The 20,997-nt window shown below is 48.7% G+C and overlaps 1 protein-coding gene across 43 annotated transcripts in view; it reads right to left on the bottom strand.

Moving 5' to 3' along the window:
* Positions 1–20,997, bottom strand: part of POLN (DNA polymerase nu) — a 129,499-nt gene that overhangs the window by 95,862 nt on the left and 12,640 nt on the right. For 30 of the 43 annotated variants that reach the window (XR_014812040.1, XR_014812041.1, XR_014812044.1 and 27 more), the window contains 5 exons: positions 20,058–20,202; positions 9,482–9,561; positions 7,182–7,685; positions 4,257–4,453; positions 831–943 (listed from right to left, as the gene is read on the bottom strand). Coding sequence is in view for 33 of the 43 variants with exons in the window: in XM_021100921.2 (XP_020956580.2) it covers positions 831–943; positions 4,257–4,453; positions 7,182–7,685; positions 9,482–9,561; positions 20,058–20,196 (1,033 nt within the window). In the remaining 10 variants the exon portion in view is untranslated. Of the gene's footprint in view, positions 1–830; positions 944–4,256; positions 4,454–7,181; positions 7,686–9,481; positions 9,562–20,057; positions 20,203–20,997 lie in introns of those variants that run through there. The other 13 variants (XM_084971237.1, XM_084971243.1, XM_084971236.1 and 10 more) reach the window with 2 other exon arrangements.

Below are 20,997 nucleotides of genomic sequence, written 5' to 3' on the forward strand. Positions count from 1 at the left end.
AGCACCGGAGGGGGGGCGGGGATGGACGCTGTGGTGGGGCAGTTACCCTGACCCCGAGGGGGACACCCTGTGAGGCGGCCGGATGCGCGGCACCTCCGTGTGCGTGAGAAACAGGCACAGGGCCACCCGCGGGCCTGGGAGGCCACCTCACCCCTTAAGTGTTAGTTTTCTCATCTGAAAACTGGGAGCAAAGATGACTGTAAGTATCCATGGGGTGTATATTATATGAAGGTGCTTTTTAAAAAACAAAAATGATATCTGCTGAATACATTTTAGCACCAGAGCATTCTAGCCGTGGACAGGGAGTTCTAAAAGGATGGTGTGGCTGGTAAATTGAGAGAGAAATCTGAATCTTAGGGACTGCGTTCTGAAGTTACTTTAACATCTTCAAGTGTGCTTTACCAAAATACAAGGAGTCTGCCTTTAAATGAAACAGTAGTCTTAAAATCACATCGCCCTAAATACTATAGTTTCTGGCAGCTTTAAATCATAGAGTCTAAGAGATTGATAGCACCAAAGCAGCCAGTATCACTGCTTTTTGTTACCTGGGAAGTCTCCTACGTTAGCAGATCTGGGGCTCTGGGTGACAGAAAGCAAGCCGGAGTCATGACTTCACATGTCGAAAACATTCAAATAATCCAAAAGAAAGGAGGAAAGCGCTTCCTCACGCTCGGTGCGCACGGCCGCAGGGGCGGTGCCCGCAGTCCCAAGACCCGGCCCCGGCCCCGTCCCCACGAGCTGTGCCACCCGGCAGCCCGCCGTGCTCCTGCTCGCAGGAGGAAGCAATGTTGGAGAGTTAGGTTGAGGAGGTTGTAAAAAGGAAAACGTACCACACTTCCAAGTGCTATCATCACCGAAAAACTGCAGCACTGTCCTCACAAAGTCCTTAGCGTTAAAACAAATAACAGGACATCCGCACGTCAGTGTTTGAAGCAGCACGTTCCTGGAAGACGAAGACAATCACTGGGTCCCACACTCATGTGGGACTTCTCACCTGGGCAAAGGACGGCCACTGCTCCTCCTACAGCCGCACCGGCCCAGAACCACGCTGCAGGGGCCCCTGAGCGGGGCTTCTGTGCACCTCAGCCTGGGTGGAATCTGACCTTTGACCTGGGGAAGGCATCCGGACGCCCTGTGCCCTTACAGGACCTCCACCCGAAACGATTCGCGATCCTGGAGGACCAGTCCTTCCTCACTTGGATCAGGGTCCATCACAGCTCGTGCCGGCAACTGTCGGCAGCCGTGCGCTTTTTGTCTTTATGGCCCCTGGCTCTTTCCTCCTCCCGGGACGCTCTTTCGGGGTTACCTGGACCTGTGTCTCTCGAACTGCAGTTCTCAAGAGCCCAAGTCAATTCTTTTAGCGCAGCCTCCTGCGTTATCTTGTGGTTGACAGAGGCAGGTGTTACTTATTATGTGCACTTTACAGATGCTGAGACACAGAGGGGCTAGTGATGGCCTCGAGTTCACAAAGCCACGCAGAGCCACTCCCTGGGTGCAGCAGACCCGCTCCAGACCGAGCCCCAAGCGCGTGGGCGGAGCTGCCGCGCTCCGGCCGCTCCCAGCACAGCCCGTCAGTCTACCTCTGCTCACACTGGACCCTGCTTCCTTCCTCGCCAGACCCGGCCACGGCCTCTCACACTCCGGGGCCACAGCACAGGCTGAAGTCTTGCCTAAAATGCCCTCCCACAGTTTCTGCAAACTGCTCAAGTGCCGGATTCCCCAGGCAGGGAGCTGGGAGGTCCTCTGCGCGTCCCCGGTTCTCCTTTAATGCCCCCGTCCACACGCCTGCTCCAGCCGGGACCGCATCTGCTGTACTGCAACGTACCTTGGCCGCAGGTCAGGAGCTCCGAGTGTGGGAGGCATAACAGTGAACCTCTACCACGTGCGGACGCCAGGCCGAAGCAGCTAAACACTCCACGGGGGTTACTGCCCCGAACCCTCTTCATAACCCCGTCAGGCAGGCACCGGATCCGTTTTACAGATAAGGAGACTGAGGCTCGGGGGTTGAACAATTTTCCCACCCTCACACACTGGTGAGCGGCAAAGCTGAGGCCTGAGACCCCATCTTGCTGCTGCCAGGGCCCAAAGTAAATCTCCCCTGCGGTCGCGGCTTATCAGAACATTAAGGAAGGTCTCGCCCAAGGTGAGGAAGAGCTAAACCAGGGGCCCAGTTAGCTCCGCTTGCTCCACAGACACGTATTTTGAGGTCTTCTGCACGTTCTCTCGTGCTTTCCCCTTGGCCTCCCTCGATGAGGGACAGCTGGGGACAGCACAGCCTCAGGTCCCGGCTTGTTGCCCCCGGAGGTGCTCGCAGGAGGAGGAGGGCGGTTTAGGAGGAGAAGAGCCGGGACAAGCGGCGGGCCCCTCACCCTGACGCTCTGTAGCTGGAAACTGAGTCCTCAATGAGGCCTCCTGACGACTGTGAGCTGCCCCCCGAGGCACAGCCGAGCTGATTTCCATCCTAAGACAGGACTAACAACGCAAAGAATGTCCTGTAAGACAAAGCGGCTAACACACAGCGTTTTCTAAGCCAATTACAGAAGCCGGCTCTCCACACCTGCAAAGCCAAGGCTCGGGGAGGACGGGCTGCCGTGCCCTCCCCGCGCCCAAGGGGAAGATGTCGAGTGAAACACACGGGCCCGGAGAATTCAGGAAAGGCCGGCCAGTGAGGGCCTGTTCTCACCGAGGCCTTCTGCAAAACAGGCCTGCCTAACTGCTCTTCCAAAAGAAAGTTATAAAAGAAGGTTCTGCGTTCTCGGGAGCAGAACCCTGCATCGTCAAAGACCGCCCTCTTCTCACCGGAAACGACCGTGGCGCCAGGCCCCACCTTAAGCTTTGATTGCCAAGGCGGCCGTCCCAAAAGACTCATCTCCAACGGACACGCTGCCAGCTGTGCGACACAGCTGCTGGCAAGAACAACAGACAAGGAGCTAGATGGAGCTCCCTCTTCGGAAAGCCCTGGGTAACCCAGACAGCTGGCTGTCACCTAGACTGACACGGCTTCTCAACCTTCCTACGTCCTAATTCCCACGCCCGGCTCTAAGTTCGCCCATAAGGAGGGAATCCTGGAACCCGACAGAGGCAGAGCCCCAGGTCCGTGCTCTCTCTGTCCCCCTCTCCACCCATAACCCCTCCATGTGGCCCGGGCCACGCCGTGAACCCTCCAGGACTTGCGAGGGTGGAACCCTGCTCCTCAAAGTTTCCTAATGGTTTCTGCCCAAGAGTGTCCTGGGACCACAAGAACCACAAGGGCGGGCCCAGCCCCGCGCCGGCCCCAGAGGAGCCGTCTGTGGGGGCCTGGGTGGAGCACCACGGGCCGGACCGGCGTCTCAGGCTCTCCCCGCACGGCAGCATCACCATCAGAAGGCTGGAACCGCCGCAACAATGGAACCAGCGAGACGGTGTCAGGCAGGAAGGGCCAGGCCCACACCGAGCCTCCCTCAACTCTCGTCAGGGCAGGGTTCCAAGGAGCCCCCTCCAGGCAGCCGTGAACAGGAGGCGCACAGGAAGCGGATCCCTCGCCCCGAGCAGAAACCAGTCAGGCTGACAACATGAGCAAACAAGAGTGGGGGGCGCAGGCTTCAGCCCACACCAGATTTTTCAGGATGGAGAAGGGGCCGCAGGAGCGCAGCGTCCCCGTCTGCTCTGAGATCTAAGCCTCCGAAGACAGAAAACACAAGTGAGACATGCCCACCCATTTCCACAGAGTGAAGCTTTGAAATCAGGAAGGTCTTGGCCGCACTGCGAACAATCTCCTGTTTGAAGGCGGCAATAACTGAATCTCCTGATGCCATGAGTGAGGGACCAAGCGCGATGACAAAATCGCCTGGGGCTCCGGCAGCGATGGAGGGTTTTCAGGCCTTAAGATGATGCTCTTCTCAGAGTTCTCTGGTGGCTCAGTGAGTTAAGGATCTGGCATTGTCACTGCTCTGGCTTGGGTTCCATCCCTCTGGCCTGGGAACTCCCGCATGTCATGGGAGTGGCCAAAAAAGAAAAAGAAAAGCTGATGCTTCTGTCATCAACTTCTCATTGAGATGCCGACTCAAATCCTGGAGCAGCTCCCACAGAGGGACCCTCCGTTCCAGGAGCTCTTTGAGGGAGAGGACGGCAGCGTTGGCAGAAAATCTGTTTTATTTCCATGTGCTCCTATAAAACTTCTGAAAGTTTAATCACGAAAATTGGAGTTTGGGAAACACTAGATTAGGATAACACCCATGAGTAAGTAGGATTTAAGGTAGTGAGTGAAGATTTACTACCTGGCAAATTGGTGGTGTGCCTCTTGCTCCTGGCCCCGAACAGAAGAGCGTTCAGTTTGTATGTAGACACACTCATCACTGGGTGTGAAGCCTCCCTCCTGACCACCGCCAGGGGCTGGGGCAGTGGGAGGACCACTGCCTTCCTCCGGGTGGCTCTGAATTAGCATCACAATGCCTTTAATAGAGGAAACTAGAGCCTGTGAATACACGATAAAACCAAGTTTCAAAATAAAAAATACACAGTGTATTTATTCAAGAAAGATATTGTTGGGAATTCCCGTCATGGCGCAGTGGTTAACGAATCCGACTAGGAACCATGAGGTTGAGGGTTCAATCCCTGGCCTCACTCAGTGGGTTAAGGAGCCGGCATTGCTGTGAGCTGTGGTGTAGGTTGCAGACGCGGCTCAGATCCCGAGAGGCTGTGGCTCTGGCGTAGGCTGGCGGCTACAGCTCCGATTAGACCCCTAGCCTGGGAACCTCCATATGCCACAGGAGCGGCCCTAGAAAAGGCAAAAAGACAAAAAAGAAGAAGAAGAAAGATATTGTTGTTTTATAATTAAGCAGAAAGAGGAGGCCTAAAATTAAAATTTGTAAATGAACAGTTCTTTTAATGACAATCAAAGCCAACAGCCAAATCCATGATCTTATTCTCCAAATCTGGTCTCTTCCCCATTCAAAATCGTAATGGAGGTCTCGGCCAGTGCAGCACAGCAGGCAAAAGAAAGAAAAGGTACACAGATCAGAAAGGAAGAGCTACACTGTCCCTATTCAGAGGTAATATAAATGTTTGTGTAGAAAACCCAAAGGAATCTACAAAAAAAACCCAAAAAACAAAAACCCCAAAACCAACCAACCAACCAAACCAACCAAAAAACCCTCCTGAAACTAATACGTGAGTTTAGCAAGATTTCAAGACACAAGATCAAAACACAAAAATCAACTGTATTTCTATACACAACCAATGAACATGTAAATAAACTTTTTTAAAAAAAGAAACTACCATTTATAACTATTCCCCAAAATTAAATACTTAGAAATTAATAAAACACATACAGGATCTGATACTGAAAATTACAAAATACTAATGAAAGAAATCAGTGAAGACGTATGTAACAGAGAGACATCTCTTGTTTAAGGACCATAAAGCTCAAACTTCCCAAGCGAAGTCGTAGAACCAAGATCAATAAAACCCAAGCACAAGAAACATGAAGACAACGCCATCAAATCACATCTCTATCAAACTGCTTGAAACAGGGACAAAGAGAAAACCTTAAGAGAAGCTGAGGTGGGGTGGGGGTGGGGGACACTGCCTAAGTAAAAACAAGACAAGGGTGACAGCTGATTTCTTAAGGGAAACAAAGCAAGTTAGAAGAGAGTGGTATAACATCTTTAAATTACTGAACAAAAAAACTACCAATACATAATTCTTTATCCCGTAAAAACGTCTTTCAAAAATGAAAGGTGGGGGAGTTCCCGCTGTGGCGCAGCAGAAACGAATCTGACTAGTATCCATGAGGATGCGGTTTGATCCCTGGCCTCGCTCAGTGGGTTAAGGATCCAGCGTTGCCGTGAGCTGTGGTGTAGGTCGCAGACGTAGCTCAGATCTGGCGTTACTGTGGCTGGGTGCAGGCTGGCAGCAATAGCTCCAATTTGACCCCTAGCCCGGGAACATCCATATGCCTTGGTGAGGCCCTAAAAAGCAAAAAAAAAAAAAAAAAAAAAAAAAACCCCAAAAACAAAAACGAAAAACAAACAGTGCTAGGAAAACTAGACATCAACATGAAAGAGGGTGGGTTTGTGCCCTTGTTTTGGTATACACAAAAATAAACTCAGAATGGATCACAGGTGTAAATGTAAGAGCTGAAACGATAAATCCTTAGAAGAAAATACAGTAAATACATCTTCATGACCGAGGATAAGCAGAGCATTTTTTTTTTTTTTTGTATTTTTGCCTTTTCTAGGGCCGATCCCTCGGCATGTGGAGGCTCCCAGGCTAGCAGTCTAACCAGAGCTGTAGTCGCCGGCCTACACCACAGCCACAGCAACGCTGGATCCTTAGCCCACTGAGCAAGGCCAGGGATCGAACCTGCAACCTCATGGTTCCTAGTCAGATTCGTTAACCACTGTGCCACAACAGGAACTCCCAGAGCATTCTTAAATATAACAACAAAAGCACAAGCAATAAAATAAGGACGATTATCTGTAGTTGATTAAATTAAAAACTTTTGTGCTTCAAAAGATTTCCTCAAGAAATCGATAAAAACAAGGCAGATTTGGAGAATTATAAATCACATATCTGACCAGAGACTTGTATCAGAATATACAAAAAACCCTTAAGATCCAAAACAAAACACAAATAACCCCATTTTAAAATGAGCAAAAGATCTGAACTGAACTCTCACCAAAGACTGCATATAAACAGCCAACAAGCATGTGAGCAGATGCTCACTGCCACCCGTTACTAGGAAATGCCACTGAAAACCACATGAAATACCACTTCACACACAGAAGAATGGCTAACATAAAAAAAGCAGGTAACAAGAACTGAAGAATCTGGAACCCTCAGCCGTTGCCAGCAGAATGTAAAATAGGACAAGCTACTCTGGAAAACCTCTGGCAGTGTCTTAAAACCCTGAGGAGAACCATGCCTCCAGCCACTCATCCCTGGGGGAAAGAGGAAGGCTTAAAGCCACATTTCTAGGGAGCTCCTGTTGTGGCTCGATGGTAACAAACCCGACCAGGATCCATGAGGATGCAGGTTCGAGCCCTAGCCTCACTCAGGGGGTTAAGGATCCAGCGTTGCTGTGAGCTTAAAATCGTATTTCTAGCTCTCCTATCAAAATCGGACGCTAAGAAAATGGCTTTCTTTTCTGGTGTCAACACAACAAACAAACAAGAGAGCAAAAGGCGACACTGTTTACTAACCGGATCAGCCCCCAGCTGGGTGGAGCCGTCCTCATACAGCAGGGTCACCACCAGGGCTGCTGCCTGCTGGAGCCTTTCAACCAGCTGGCATTTCTCCAGAGCATCCAAATACCGAACATCGCGAAAGCGGTTCCTGGGCACTTGTGAGTCCTCAGGATCCGGGCAGAGGTCGGCCGCATCCGCACCGTCTCCCGAGGCCCTGAGCTCGCTTGCTTTCTCCAGTGGACTACCACGCGTGACACGTCTTCTTTTAAGGCTCATGCTTTCTCCGCTTTTTTCACGGTTTATGCTTTCCTCTGGCCAGTGTTTTCTCTTACATTCCACCTCCTGCAGAACTGGAGCCCCTTGGTCACGCTGAGCAATTAAGCCCCTGGAAGGAGCCAGGGAGCTGATACGCCTCTGGGTTCTGTCAGGACACGGCTGCTCTGCGCGCCTGTTCCGGGAGGACTGAGGAGACAACTTGATGGAAACCCTTGCTGTGTGGCTGCTACAAGAATGAAGATTCTGCAGAAACATGGAAAAACACTTCGCTAGCACATGCATTCACGAGAGGGATCTATAAGCCAAACTACAACGCGATGGAGCACATCCGAGGAGGGGGACACGGCTGCTGGCATCTCTCGTCAAGCTTCCTCCGGCCTGAGTCTCCCAGAGCAGCGATCTTCCTCGATCTTCCTCAGCCCTGGCGGGCGCGCAGCAGCATCACGGGCTGGGAGGGCACGAGCTCAGCACGAGCCGGAGTCGTGCGTGTAACGGGTGTAACGGGAGGTGCTACGGACGGGCTGTGTGGCAGAAGAGCGTCAAGAAGAGCAAGCACTTATCACGTCCAAAGAGGCCACTGAGGAAACGAATCACAACCGTTTGAGGTATGTGGATCTAGCTACTAAACGTTTTTTTACGATACAGTATATTCTCTTCCTGTTTTTCGTTTGGTTGGGGTGTGTGTGTCTTTTTTCAGGGCTGCACCCACCCACGGCATAGGAAGTTCCCGGCTAGGGGTCAAATCGGAGCTATAGCTGCCGGCCTGCATCACGGCCACAGCAACGCAGGATCCCCAACCCGCTGAGCGAGGCTAGGGATCCAACCCACGTCCTCATGGATACAAGTTGGGTTCGTTACCGTTGAGCCACAACGGGAACTCCATTCCCCTCCTGCTATGATCCACCCAAGTGCAGTATTTATTCATAAACTAAGGGGAAAAAAGCATTTCTCCATTTCACTATAGGATTCATTTACAACTAAACTTTATTTTTAACATTTTTCAGATTTTTATTTTTTTTTTTTTGCCATACCCTTGATTATGTAGATATTTTATTGCAAACCTGTACCACAGCTGCAGCCCAAGCCACAGCAGTGACAACACCGGATCCTTAACCCTTGAGCCACAAGGGAAGTCCTATTTTCCAGATTTTATTTTTATGCTGTCCTGAACAAATGTATACCAACAGTACTTTAAAAATAATTGTGAAAGAATATGTTTTAACACTTGGTCACAGAAATTTTAAATCTATACTTTTTTTTGCTTTCTAGGGCCACACCTGAAGCACATGGAGGTTCCCAGGCTAGGGGCTGAATAGGAGCTGCAGCTGTCAGCCTACACCACAGCCATGGTAACGACAGATCTGAGCCACATCTGTGACCTCTACCACAGCTCACGGCAACGCTGGATCCTTGACCCACTGAGCGAGGCCAGGGATCGAACCTGCAACCTCATGGTTTCTAGTCAGATTCATTTCTGCTGTGCCACAACGGGAACTCCCTAATCATCCTTTAGATCTCAGCTCAGATATGGATTCTTCCTTCAGAAAGACATCCCGGGTTCCTCTCCCACTACTTGGAAAAAGCAGAACGTAACAGCACTAAAACTGAATTAGAAAGGAGTTCCTATTGCGGTGCGTCGGAAACGAATCTGACTAGTATCCATGAGGAGCGGGTTCAATCCCTTGCCTCGGTAAGTGGGTCAGGGATCCGGCGTTACTGTGAGCTGTGGTGTAGGTTGCGGACACGGCTCGGATCCGGAGTTGCTGTGGCCACTGGGTGAGACGTCTCCGCTATCATTCCCACAGCTCTCAGAATTGACCTGCACCGTGACCCTAACTCACCGCACCCCAGAGAAACTACGTGACTCTTTCCCTTCCCCCACACAAATTAAACTTTTCGCTCCTCTGGGAACACAAGAACTCCTTTGGCATTTTAACAACTGTATCCACAGTGCCTGGCATATAATAGACACTTAATAAGTGCTTGCTGACTCAGTGAAAGTTATCTCTTTAGAATTACTCATATTTGCAATGATTCACCTTTTTTTCCAGTAACTGATTCTTCCCATCTTCACGTAGTACTGAATCCTTAACACTGGATTTGTTTACCACTTCTGTAGCTTTAAAAAACCAAAAAGAACCCATGAGGCAATAAAGAAACATTAAAATCTAAGTCATATAATTGGATAACATTGAAAAGAGCCTCTACAGTCAGGCAATTTACTCATTATTTACTTAATTAAAACAATGTAATAAAATTTACACAAAATGCATACCACTACTGCAATAAACATTTATGTAGAGTATCTTCAAATTAACTGGAGGCAGATCTACGTAATCATGAAATCATTTATTAAAAAGTATTACTTAGCATTTGCATTTGAATACTTGACTCTAAAAAACCCAAGTTCAACATTTTCCAAAACCTGTTAGGTTTGAGGAAATTCTTAGACTGAATAACATGGAGATGGCACAATTAGAGATACAGAAACAGGTCATTAAGACAAACTTTTTTTTTTTTTTTTAGGGCTGCAGGTGCGGCATATGGAAGTTCCCAGACCCGGGGTCGAATCGGAGCCACAGCCACGCCGGAGCCACACCTCGTCTGCGACCTACACCACACCAGATCATTTAACCCACTGAGCGAGGCCAGGGAGCGAACCCCCATTCTCATGGATCCTCGTCGGGTTAGTTACTGCTGAGCCACGAGGGGAACACCAAGACAAACTTCTGACTTAGATTTTGTTTTAATTTTAATACGCCCGGACTGAACAGTGAGTAATAGAACCTGGGTTCAACCCCAGGCAACATGACTTGAGTCTGCACTCAAAATCTCCGGGATAAGGAGTTCCCTTCTGGCTCCATGGTTAATGAACCCACTAGGAACCATGAGGTTTCGGGTTCGATTCCTGGCCTCGCTCAGTGGGTTAAGGATCCAGCATTGCCGTAAGCTGTGGTGTAGGTCACAGACGAGGCTCAGATGCCATGTTACTGTGGCTGTGGTGTAGGCCAGTGGCTATAGCTCTGATTAGACCCCTAGCCTGGGAACCTCCATATGCCATAAGTGCAGCCCTAAAAAGACACACACACACACACACACACACACACACACACACAATAGAGCAGGATTTCCCGTCGTGGCTCAGCGGTTAACAAAGCCGACTAGTATCCATGAGGATGAAGGTTCGATCCCTGGCCTCACTCAGTGGGTTAAGGATCCTGAGTTGCTGTGGCTGTGGTGTAGGCCGGAAGCTATAGCTCTGATTGAACCCCTAGCCTGGGAACCTCCATATTCGGCAAGTGCAGCCCTAAAAAGACAAAAAGAAAAAAAAAAAAAGGAAAGGAGGGCAGCCCCTGAGTAGATTCTGTAACATCCACACACTGAAACACAGAACCTCTGACAAGAGTGATTCAGAGTTGTGGTAGCTGACTTGAAGATGCAGAAATCTGTGAAAATACGATCCCGTTTTTAAAAACAATGACCAAATCTCCCCATTCACATCCCTGAGTAGGTTATACACATACACTGGCACAGGTCTGGGCCCCGGGAGGCTGACCCTGGCTGGAGGCTTGCCTTCGGAAAGGTTACTGGGTAGGGCTCTCAGGATGGGCCTCTGGGGTGGGGGGGTGGAGGGAGGACTGGTCCAAGATGCAGTCGCTACAAAGGCTTGCTCTGGACCCAGCTTGGTCCCACCAAGTTGTCCCCCACTGGTTAAGGGCGCTGAGCCGTCACTATCTGCTGGCTCCCGGGAAAGGGGTGTGCCCTTGGGCCAAGACGCTCTTTGCAGCAGAGGCAACCATCAGGAGCAGCTGTGTTTCGAGCAGCTGCTGGGGTGATGAACTGGGAGCTCTGGGCATCCGGTGTTGGCTGCAGTCCTACCGACGGCTCGCTACACCGGGCTGCTCAGGTGTGTCCTGGGAGCAGCCCCTGGGGGAGTCGGGGGGGGGGGGGGGGCTCTTCCTGGGGAAAACGAAAAGCAGGGTTATGGGATGAACTGCATGTCCTTGTCCCGACACTGGTCTCAAAGGTGCCAATGCTACCCTTCCCTCGCCTACCTCCCGGTTTAGCACCTCTGCTGGTCCCGCTGGCTTGCCTGGGGATGACCCCACCCTCATCCCTGGTCGCCATGCTCTCCTCAAGCCACAGCCACTGCATTTACCACCACCCTGGGCAGTGAGGCGGGAAATACCCAATCGCCAACTGGGTGCCAAGTAGCTGCTTCCCACCCTGCTGTGCAACAGCAGCCCTGACTTCCGACCAACAAGCCACCCCCAGCAGGCTGGCCAGTCTCTTGGCATAAGGAACTTGAGTGGCTGGGCAGCAGCTAAGGCTTGAAACGGAAGGGTACTCTTCCTGCGCCCCTGGGGGTTTCCCCTCGGGAGCTGAGACTAAACCTGCAGACTCCAGAGGTGTGGCGAGAAACACAAATTGAGCGAGAGGATGGGAGTGACGGTAAAAGCAGGGCCACTCCCACGGCCGCCTTTTGGCAGAGCTTGAATTATCTACACTGGGGACAGTGCACCTTGTGACGGTCACTGACATGCATCCCGGGGGTCACCTGAGCTGAGCCTGCCACCCCCACCCTATCAGGCTGTGAAAGAACAGCAAGTCTCACGACCGCATTGCACCTGCTGCAGCTCCTCTCTGTGAAGCGGGCCTTACGTCCAGCGCGCCGCTAGGCGGGACCCCGGCAGTGGATTAAACGCCTGGAGGCTTGGCTACCAGAGCTCACCAAGGCCCTGGTATGGAAAAGGTGCCTGGAATACGCGTGGATTCAAGACGCGTCGCGGCACCTTTGGGTGCACAAGAGGTTCAGTTTTGCCAACGAGCCCCCAGGTGACTGTCCTCCTCCAGGCTGGGTCCTACTCAGGGTCCAGCACTCAGTCTGTTGCATTCAACGGGAGCAGCAGCTGGATCAGCCCTGGCGAGTCGGAGTGCCACGTGCTCCACCCCAGCCCACGGTCACTCCATCCATCCAAGAGCCCGAGGTGCCTGCACCAGGAAGCGGTGACAGAGGCTGTGGACACCAACCGGTCAAGTCATTCCAGTTCGTCCTCCTCGAGATGCCACCTCAGGGAGGTGCTCCCTGCGTCTGCTAGTGTCATCACCTTCGGTCTTCTTTACGCCTTGGCAAACTCTTCGCTCGTTCATGAGGCTTTAAACGTTCCTCGTTCAAATTTCTACATGGTTTCTGTTCCCTGACCAGCCCGTCTCACATGCCCCCTTAACAGGCCCCGGACCTTTTGGCCAGGTCATGTTGTGACTTAACGGCCAGAAGAGGAGGAGGCAGCAGTTCCCAAGGGAGAGTGTGCTATGGCTCACGACAGCCCTCTCGCACTGTCTGCAGGCTGAGGGGCTGGGAGTGGAGAGGAGCAGGTACCTGGGATTCAGGATTTGAACGCACCCACCCAGATGTCCCCATCCTGCCTCTCAGGGTCTGGTCCCCGTTCCTGATCCAGGCCCTCCCCCTGTGGTAGAACACCAGCTCGGATTGAGAATCCAGCTTCCTCTGGGGCTCTACCACCTAACCAGGCACGGGGCTGTGACTGCAGCTGATCTCTTTATGGGCTAGCTGGTAAGCCCTCTGGTTATCAATTTAACCTTTAATCACTAGCTAATCACCCTCAGCCTTTGTCTTCTCCCCAGGGATCTATTACTCCAGCCACCAATTCCATTCTCTCCCATTGCCTTTCCAAATACCCAGTACTGCCAGCTGCCTGGGCAGTTGCTTCCACTGGTGTGCCAGACCAGGCACCGCAGTCAGAGCTTGAACTGCACCACTGTCACCCGCATTGCACCTACTCCTTGTGATGAAGTCATCAGAGCCGGCCTGCCTAAGGGTTCCCAAATTCCAGAATGACCACTCCTGGCACCAACTGTAGCAAATCAAGTTCCTTGGGAACCAGACTGAGCTTTGCTTACACAAGTTTACTGGGGGATGGAGGTTCCCAGGGGAGGGGTCGAATCAGAGCTGCAGCTGCCAGCCTACACCACAGCATCGCTGATTCCAAGCTGCTTCTGTGGCCTACACCACAGCTCGTGGCAAAGCCAAATACTTAACCCACTAAGCAAGGACAGGGTTTGAACCTGCATCCTCACAGACACTATGGTCAGGTTCTTAACCTACTGAGCCACAAAGGGAACGCCTATAAAAAAAACTTTGGGACTTCCCATCATGGTGCAGTGGAAATAGATCCAACCAGGAACCATGAGGTTGTGGGTTCGATCCCTGGCCTCGCTCAGTGGGTTAAGGATCCAGCGTTGCCATGAGCTGAGGTGTAGGTGGGCAGCTACAGCTCTGATCAGATCCCTAGCCTGGGAACCTCCACATGCTGCGGGTATGGCCCTAAAAAGACAAAAGACAAAAAAACAAAAAAAAAACAAAAAAAACCCTTTAATGTGGGATTAGCAACTTTTTTGCTTTGTTTACAAAAAAAAAAAAAACCAAAAAACAAAAACAACTTTTCCTTTAGTATTACAAAGACACCATCCGCCAAAAAAAGTTGAGGAAAATAAAACATATATAATTCTTAAAGTCCTTCCATTATGTATCTTATGTTTGTAGAAAGCTCTTACAATCAGTAAGAGCTGAATTCACAGATCAGCCCACCCACGGTAGCATCAAAGATGAGAAAATGTTTGCTGCTTTCGAAGAGCCCCAAATATACTGAGAGTTACAGCATTATACCCATAACCAAAAACTGCATCACAGGAGGAATTCCCTCATGGCACAGCTGGAGCTGGCTAAGGATCTGGCATTGTCACTACAGTAGCTTGGGTCACTGCTGTGGTGCAGGTTTGATCCCTGGCCTGGGAACTTCTGCATGCTTTGGGTGTGGCTAAAATTTATTTATTTTTTTATTTTATTTTTTTGGTCTTTTTGCTATTTCTTGAGCCGCTCCCTCGGCATATGGAGGTTCCCAGGCCAGGGGTCGAATCGGAGCTGTAGCCACTGGCCTACACCAGAGCCACAGCAACTCGGGATCCGAGCCGCGTCTGCAACCTACACCACAGCTCACGGCATCGCTGGATCGTTAACCCACTGAGCAAGGGCAGGGACCGAACCCGCAACCTCATGGTTCCTAGTCAGATTCGTTAACCACTGCGCCACGACGGGAACTCCGCTAAAATTTTTTAAAAATAAAATAATTATAACAACGAAAACAAAAAAAACCCATATATCACAGGAAATTCTCTAAACTGAGTTGCAAATGAATTTTCTTCCAATAAGAATTCTGGTAACAGAAGTATCATTTGTGCAGAATCTTGTAAACTGGTATGATTTCAACACTCATCGGTCTGTGTGAAGGAGAAAAAGAAAAGGTGGGTAGAAGAGGAAGTCAGGAAAAGTCGCATGTTTGGAAGTGAGTCAGACCTGAACGGGACCTAAAGAGAAGGAAAATGGGGAACAGAAGACGTAAAAGGGAGGGCAGGGGCCAGGTTGCAGGAACACATGGGGATGTTTCTGTAGATAAATTCTGCAGAGCAAGGACAAGAGCTGACCTAGTCCCCAAAAAGGTGCACAGGCGACAAACTGACAGTGAAAAGCAGTTAGGAAACTACTACAAATTTTCAAGAGAAGGAATAAGGCTTGAAGTAGGGCCGTGGGAACTGGAATCCAATATCTGGCAGGGTTTGCTAAGTGACTGGACATAAGGATTTTATATTTACTTGATAGAAATAAAGTTTATCCATATACTCTTGACCAGAATGAATATAATCAAAATCTATTTAATCATTTCGCTTAATTTGTAATGTCTGTAAAACTATTCTTATTTAACTTTTTTCACCTTTAAGCTCTACTAAGTTAAAATTGAAAAGATTCTGGATAAGTGTGTACTAGAAAATTTTATTTGGGAGTTCCCTTCTGGCACAATGGGATCAGCAGCACCTCGGGAGCACTGGGACACATGTTCAATCCCCAGCCTGGTGAAGTGGGTTTAGGATCCGGCATTGCCACAATTGTGGCGTAGGTTGCAACTTTGGCTTGGATCTAATCCCTGGTGCAGGAACTCCACATGCTATGGGGAGGCCAAAAAAGAAAAAAACGAAAACGAAAACAAAAGGAAAATGCGATTTGATTTCTACAGGTACTTAGGACCAAATGTGGAAAGGTATCCTAATACAAATGTGCCTAATCATAGGTATGATGTGCACAGCACCAGGCCAGCTGACGACCTCGAGAACCAGCCTGAGCAGTCCTCCTGCGGCCCAGGCACCTACCAAAGACTTTCAGTGGCAACACGCAACACCGAACTGACAGTGTGCATTGAAGTCCGATGAGCCCAACCCTGAATCTGGTTGAAAGGTGTAGGAGTTACGGTAAAAAGAGCCACCGATACAATGGCTTAAGCAGCAAGAGTTCATGGCTCTCTTCTGTTCTGAGGTGAGTGGTCTCAGTTGGTGGTACGGCTGTTTCAGCACGTCACTCTGGGACCCGTTCCCTCCAGCACGTGGTTCCAGCTCTCAAAGGACACTGTGTTAGCATTTGCAGGTTGGAAAGGAGTCGTTTCAGGTTCCAACTGGAGGGAAGAAAAGAGACCACTAGGAAGCAAGTCAGATGTCTTCAGGCTTATCCTGGAAACAGCACACACCCCACTGACAGGAACCAGCCAAGGGCCACACAAGCATGTAGTCTGATGCTGTGCCTCGGACGGGAAGGGCGGACTCTGGAGTGAAGGATGAGAGTCACCTCTGCGAGCAACATAAAGCACTCAGAGATCAGGAAGAGAGAGGTGGCTGCCAGAGAAGTCAGGATAAGAAGTCCCTAGCAGCCTAGCGGTTAAGGATCCAGCACTTTCACTGCCGTGGTGCAGCAGGTTTGATCCCCAGCCCAGGAACTTCCGCATGCCACGGCCAAAAAAAAAAAAAAAAAAAAAGTCACAATAATGGTTACCTTTGAGCAGGGAGAGAGTTTTAATTGAGAGGGAAATTTTGAGATGTTGTAAGGGTAGTTACATGATGTCCCCTTTATATTAATTCAGTAAGCTGTATTTTATGTTTTTGCATCTCTTGTTTTTTCACAGCAAAGGTTTTTTTTGGGTTGTTTTTTTTTTTTTGTCTTTTTTTTAGGGCCAAATCCAGGGGTATGGAGGTTCCCAGGCTAGGTGTTGAATTGGAGCTACAGCTGCCAGCCTACACCACAGCCACAGCAACGCCAGATCGGAGCCGCGCCTGCAACCCACACCACAGCTCACAGCAACACTGGATCCTTAACCCAGTGAGTGAGGCCAAGGATCGAACCTGCGTCCTTGTGGATGCTAGTCAGATTCATCTCCATTGAGTCACAATGGGAACTTTAGCAAAGGGCTTTTAAATAAAGACCAACCTTGCTGCGGGAATATGTACACAGTCCAATCCTTGGTGGGTGTGTGTCTTGAGATATCTCAGTCTAGCAGAAGGGAAAATTAAACCCCCAAGTGACATATGTTGTTTGGTTTTACTCAATACATTTTTGTAAAAGCAAATGTTTATTGTTTATTTCCCTTGATTTCCAAGTTCAATGCTGCTATTTATTTAGAAATGGGCTTTCAGAAATAGAATGCTTATCTACAATAAGGGATTGTCCCTTTTACTTATAAGGGACAAAGATGTGACATAACAGCTTCAGCATGTGGTAAGAATCCAGGAATCAACTAAGCCTTAGGTTCAGTATCATTCATCAATAACCTACCAGCAATCCCACTTTACTTCAGATTTATATGAAATGAGAAAAAAACAGCGGGCCTCTGTGGCAGACAGACTCCATGGTGGTCCCAGGACCCCTGCTGTAACCGCCTGAGTGTGAGTGGGACTGACTCACTACTACGCAACAGAACACAGTACAGGTGATACAACGTTTGGGATTACCTTACATGAGACTGTAATGTCAGTGCTGCTGGGGACATTCTCCTGCTGGGTTTGGAAAAGCAAGCTGCTATCGTGTAAAGCTGCCTATGGAGAGAACCATGTGAGAAGGAACTGAGGGCGGCTTCCAGCCAACAGTCAGCAAGAAACTGAGACCCTCCGCCCAAGAGCCTACGCGGAAGTGAATTCTGCCCCAATCCTGTGAGCTGGCAAGCAATGCTTGCCCATTCAAGCCTCAGATGAATCACCAGCCCTGGGGGACACCTGCTCTGCAGCCCTGCATAGGACCCAGCTGAGCTGTGCCCAGGCTCCTGACCCACAGAAACTACGGGGTAAAATACACGTGTTGTCTGAAGTCACTACGTTTATACTGAGTGTTACACAGCAACAGACATACAGAATGTTTGTGAAAATTCCACTATTTTTCCAAATCCAAGAACACTTGACAGAAAAGTAGCATCTTACCTCCTTCCATTATCTTCTCAATAAACCTATGCAAACTAGGATTATTCAACAGGGTAGTTTAAGAACATGACAAGAGTTCATGAAATGGGCTGTCAAAAATGCTTCTCAGCAGAGACCCATGTTACAGCTTCCAGGGGCATCTTATTACGCTTACCAGTTTTTGAAGAAAAGTTTATTCTGACCTCTGTGACATGCACAAGGCTCTTTTAGAAAGCAAATATACAGAAGAAAGGAGAAAGCTCTTTGATGGTCGACATTACCTTTCTTCACTATTTTCCCAGCATCCACAATACTCCTAAAACACCATCAATTGCTAGGTATGTAGACCACACCCCATCATTCTTACTGGTTCATTTATTAGTGACTCTTTATTCAGGGCAACAGATGCCTGAATATGAACAGACTGAAATGTTAAGCATTACTATATCTTAACAACAAATTGCATTTAGGAGTTCCCCAGTGGCTCAGCAGGTTAAGGATCTGGCATTGTCACTGTAATGGCCTGAGTTGTGCAGCACAGGTTCAGTCCCTGGCCTGGAAACTTCTGCATGCAAAGAACACAGCCCCTACCCCTCAAAAAAGAGCATTTATAACAGCTTTGGCACTAGTTGTCAATACTCTCAATTATTTAATCTCAATATAATTACTTAATTGTATCTTGCTCACTTATAACCTACTCTGTAGAAAAGAAAAACAAATTATCGTCCCAGGCTTACAAATTTAAAATAAAAACTGCTTTGCTAGTAAAGACAAAAGCCCTGGTATTACAAACACTGCCGTCACATGTGCTTGTGAGCCTATGTCACTTTTACTATACATATCATGTCATACTACCCAGATCCGCTGATCTTTGCCACCTACAGCAGTACCCACTGTCAGGAACACTTTTCTTGTCCACCACACACAATAAGAAATACTATATATAGGTTCAGTGACCTGGGAGCCAAGGATGAAGCAACAGGCACTGCAAAAAAGCCCCTGTCTTTTGAGGCTAAACAGCTGAAGCAGACTCTAGGGGAGTGTTTTGCAGAGATGTCTGAGATAAGGAAGAGTGTTGTATTTCCAAAGAAGTAAGGATTAAGCGAATAAAATCCAGGCGTTCCTGTCATGGCTCAGTGGTAATGAACCCATTTAGTATCCACAAGGATGCGGACTCCATCGCTGGCCTTGCCCGATGGGTCAAGGATCTGGTGTGGCCTAGGTTACAGTCACAACTCAGATGTGGCGTTCCTGTGGCTATGGTAAAGGCCAGCAGCTGCAGCTCCAATTCGAACCCTAGCCTGGGAACTTCCATATGCCACGGGTGTGGCCCTAAAAAGAGGAAATAAAACAAAATAAAATGTAGCGATCAGAAGCTCAGTCATCACTGAATGAAAGCAAAGCAGGGGGGAGCTGGCTCCGTTCATCTGCGGGCAGGACTTCTTACACAATGCAAAGTTCTATAGAGTAACTAGGTAACCAAAGGGAAGCCTCACTAAAGCGGAGTTGGGAAGCCAGAAGAGGGAGCTCTCCTGCAGCACCACTCAAAGTCAATTACAGGAAGAACCAACAGGAAAGAAATGCCAATTACAGGTCCCAACAGCAAGAAACCCACTACCCCCAGCAACTCAGCCAGAAACCATCACCACTCTGAACTCTCGCTTTCCTCCAATGGACTTGGTTCAAAACAATCCCTCCAGAGTTCCTGTTCTGGCGCAGTGGAAACAGATCTGACTAGAAACCAGGAGGTTGTGGGTTCGATCCCTGGCCTCACTTAGTGGGTTAAGGATCTGGTATTGCCATGAGCTGTGGTGTAGGTCTCAGACGTGGCTCAGATCTGATGTTGCTGTGGCTGTGGTGTAAGTTGGCAGCTGTAGCTCTTATTAAACCCCTAGCCTGGGAGCCTCCATATGCCACAAATGCAGCCCTAAAAAACAAAAAACAAAAACCCTATTTCCTCCTTTTTCTCTCTAAAATAATGTTTCCTCTCCTTTGTTAGACTTGCCCATTGAGTTTGTATAGCATGCTTGTCCCATATTGCAATTTTCTGCTATTTCCAAATTAACCCATTTCTGCTGGGAAAATAACTGATTTTTTTTTTTTCTTTCTTGGCTGCACCCACGGTATGTGGAAGCCCCTGGGCCAGGGACTGAACCCATGCCAAAGCAGCAACCATGTCGAGCAACCATGCCAGATCACCCACCTGCTGCGCCACAAGAGAACTCCATAATTTTATTTTTAAGGTCAATGATTTTCAAAACTTAGTCTTAAGAATAATTATCATTCGAGGTAACAAAAGATAGGAAGCTTCAAAAAATTACTCACTCTTCTCACTCTCTCTCCAATCCTTAGTTCCCACTAAACCACCTGAGCGCAGAGCAGACATGATCTTCTGAGCAACACTGGAGAGCGGTATCTCACAGCGATCAAAGCCTACCAATGCCTCACACCTCTCCATTTTCATAAAGTCCTAAACATAAGACAAACATAACATCCATGTGTTAATTTCAAGGCTCCAAAATACGAAACAAGTCATGTGAAAAATTTCACGCTGAGGCATTAATAAAAATTACTATATTCACCACTACAGAAAACAGGTTGTTAACTGTCCCCATAATACAGCTAGGATAGAAAGCAAAACATTTAGAGGCTCAATTGGGTACTTTGGTAAACAGGTTAACAAAGAACCCACCTTCTGGTCAACCAATCCTGAAGCATGCAATCTATTCAAATATTTCCTACAAATGGCAGTCATAATCAAGCATAAAAATCTAGCAACATAAAAATTATTTTTAACTGACTTGGTAATTACGAAAGACAACCTGACACCCTTTCACTCATAGCGCTCAGCTGTACAGCCCCCCTGGGCTGAGAGGGTGACAGTCTAGAAGGCACAAAACAAAGCAAATAGCTGGTCACACATCTAACATATCTGGCACTAAACTAAACAAAACTTGCTATTTCATGATCCAGAAAACTAAGTGACATTTTCCCACATTACTGGAGAAAAGAAAAATTTCAAGTAAATTCTCAATTCCAAGGTAGGGCAGAGGGAAAAAGGAACAAAAAAAGGTCATCTGTGAGGAGCTAGTAGCAAAATCTTAAACAAAATTTATTGCTACATATTTTTCAAACATATTAAGATCTACTTAATAAACATGAATTTTTTTTTTTTTTTTTTTTGGTCTTTTTGCCATTTCTAGGGCCGCTCCTGTGGCACATGGAGGTCCCCAGGCTAGGGGTAGAATTGGAGCTGTAGCCACTG

Source organism: Sus scrofa, chromosome 8 (assembly GCF_054392235.1).
Source record: "Sus scrofa isolate SSC_HxYL_T2T_F1_AM1 chromosome 8, Sscrofa_HxYL_maternal_Yorkshire_Landrace_v2.0, whole genome shotgun sequence".
In the NCBI taxonomy this organism is placed as follows: domain Eukaryota; kingdom Metazoa; phylum Chordata; class Mammalia; order Artiodactyla; family Suidae; genus Sus; species Sus scrofa.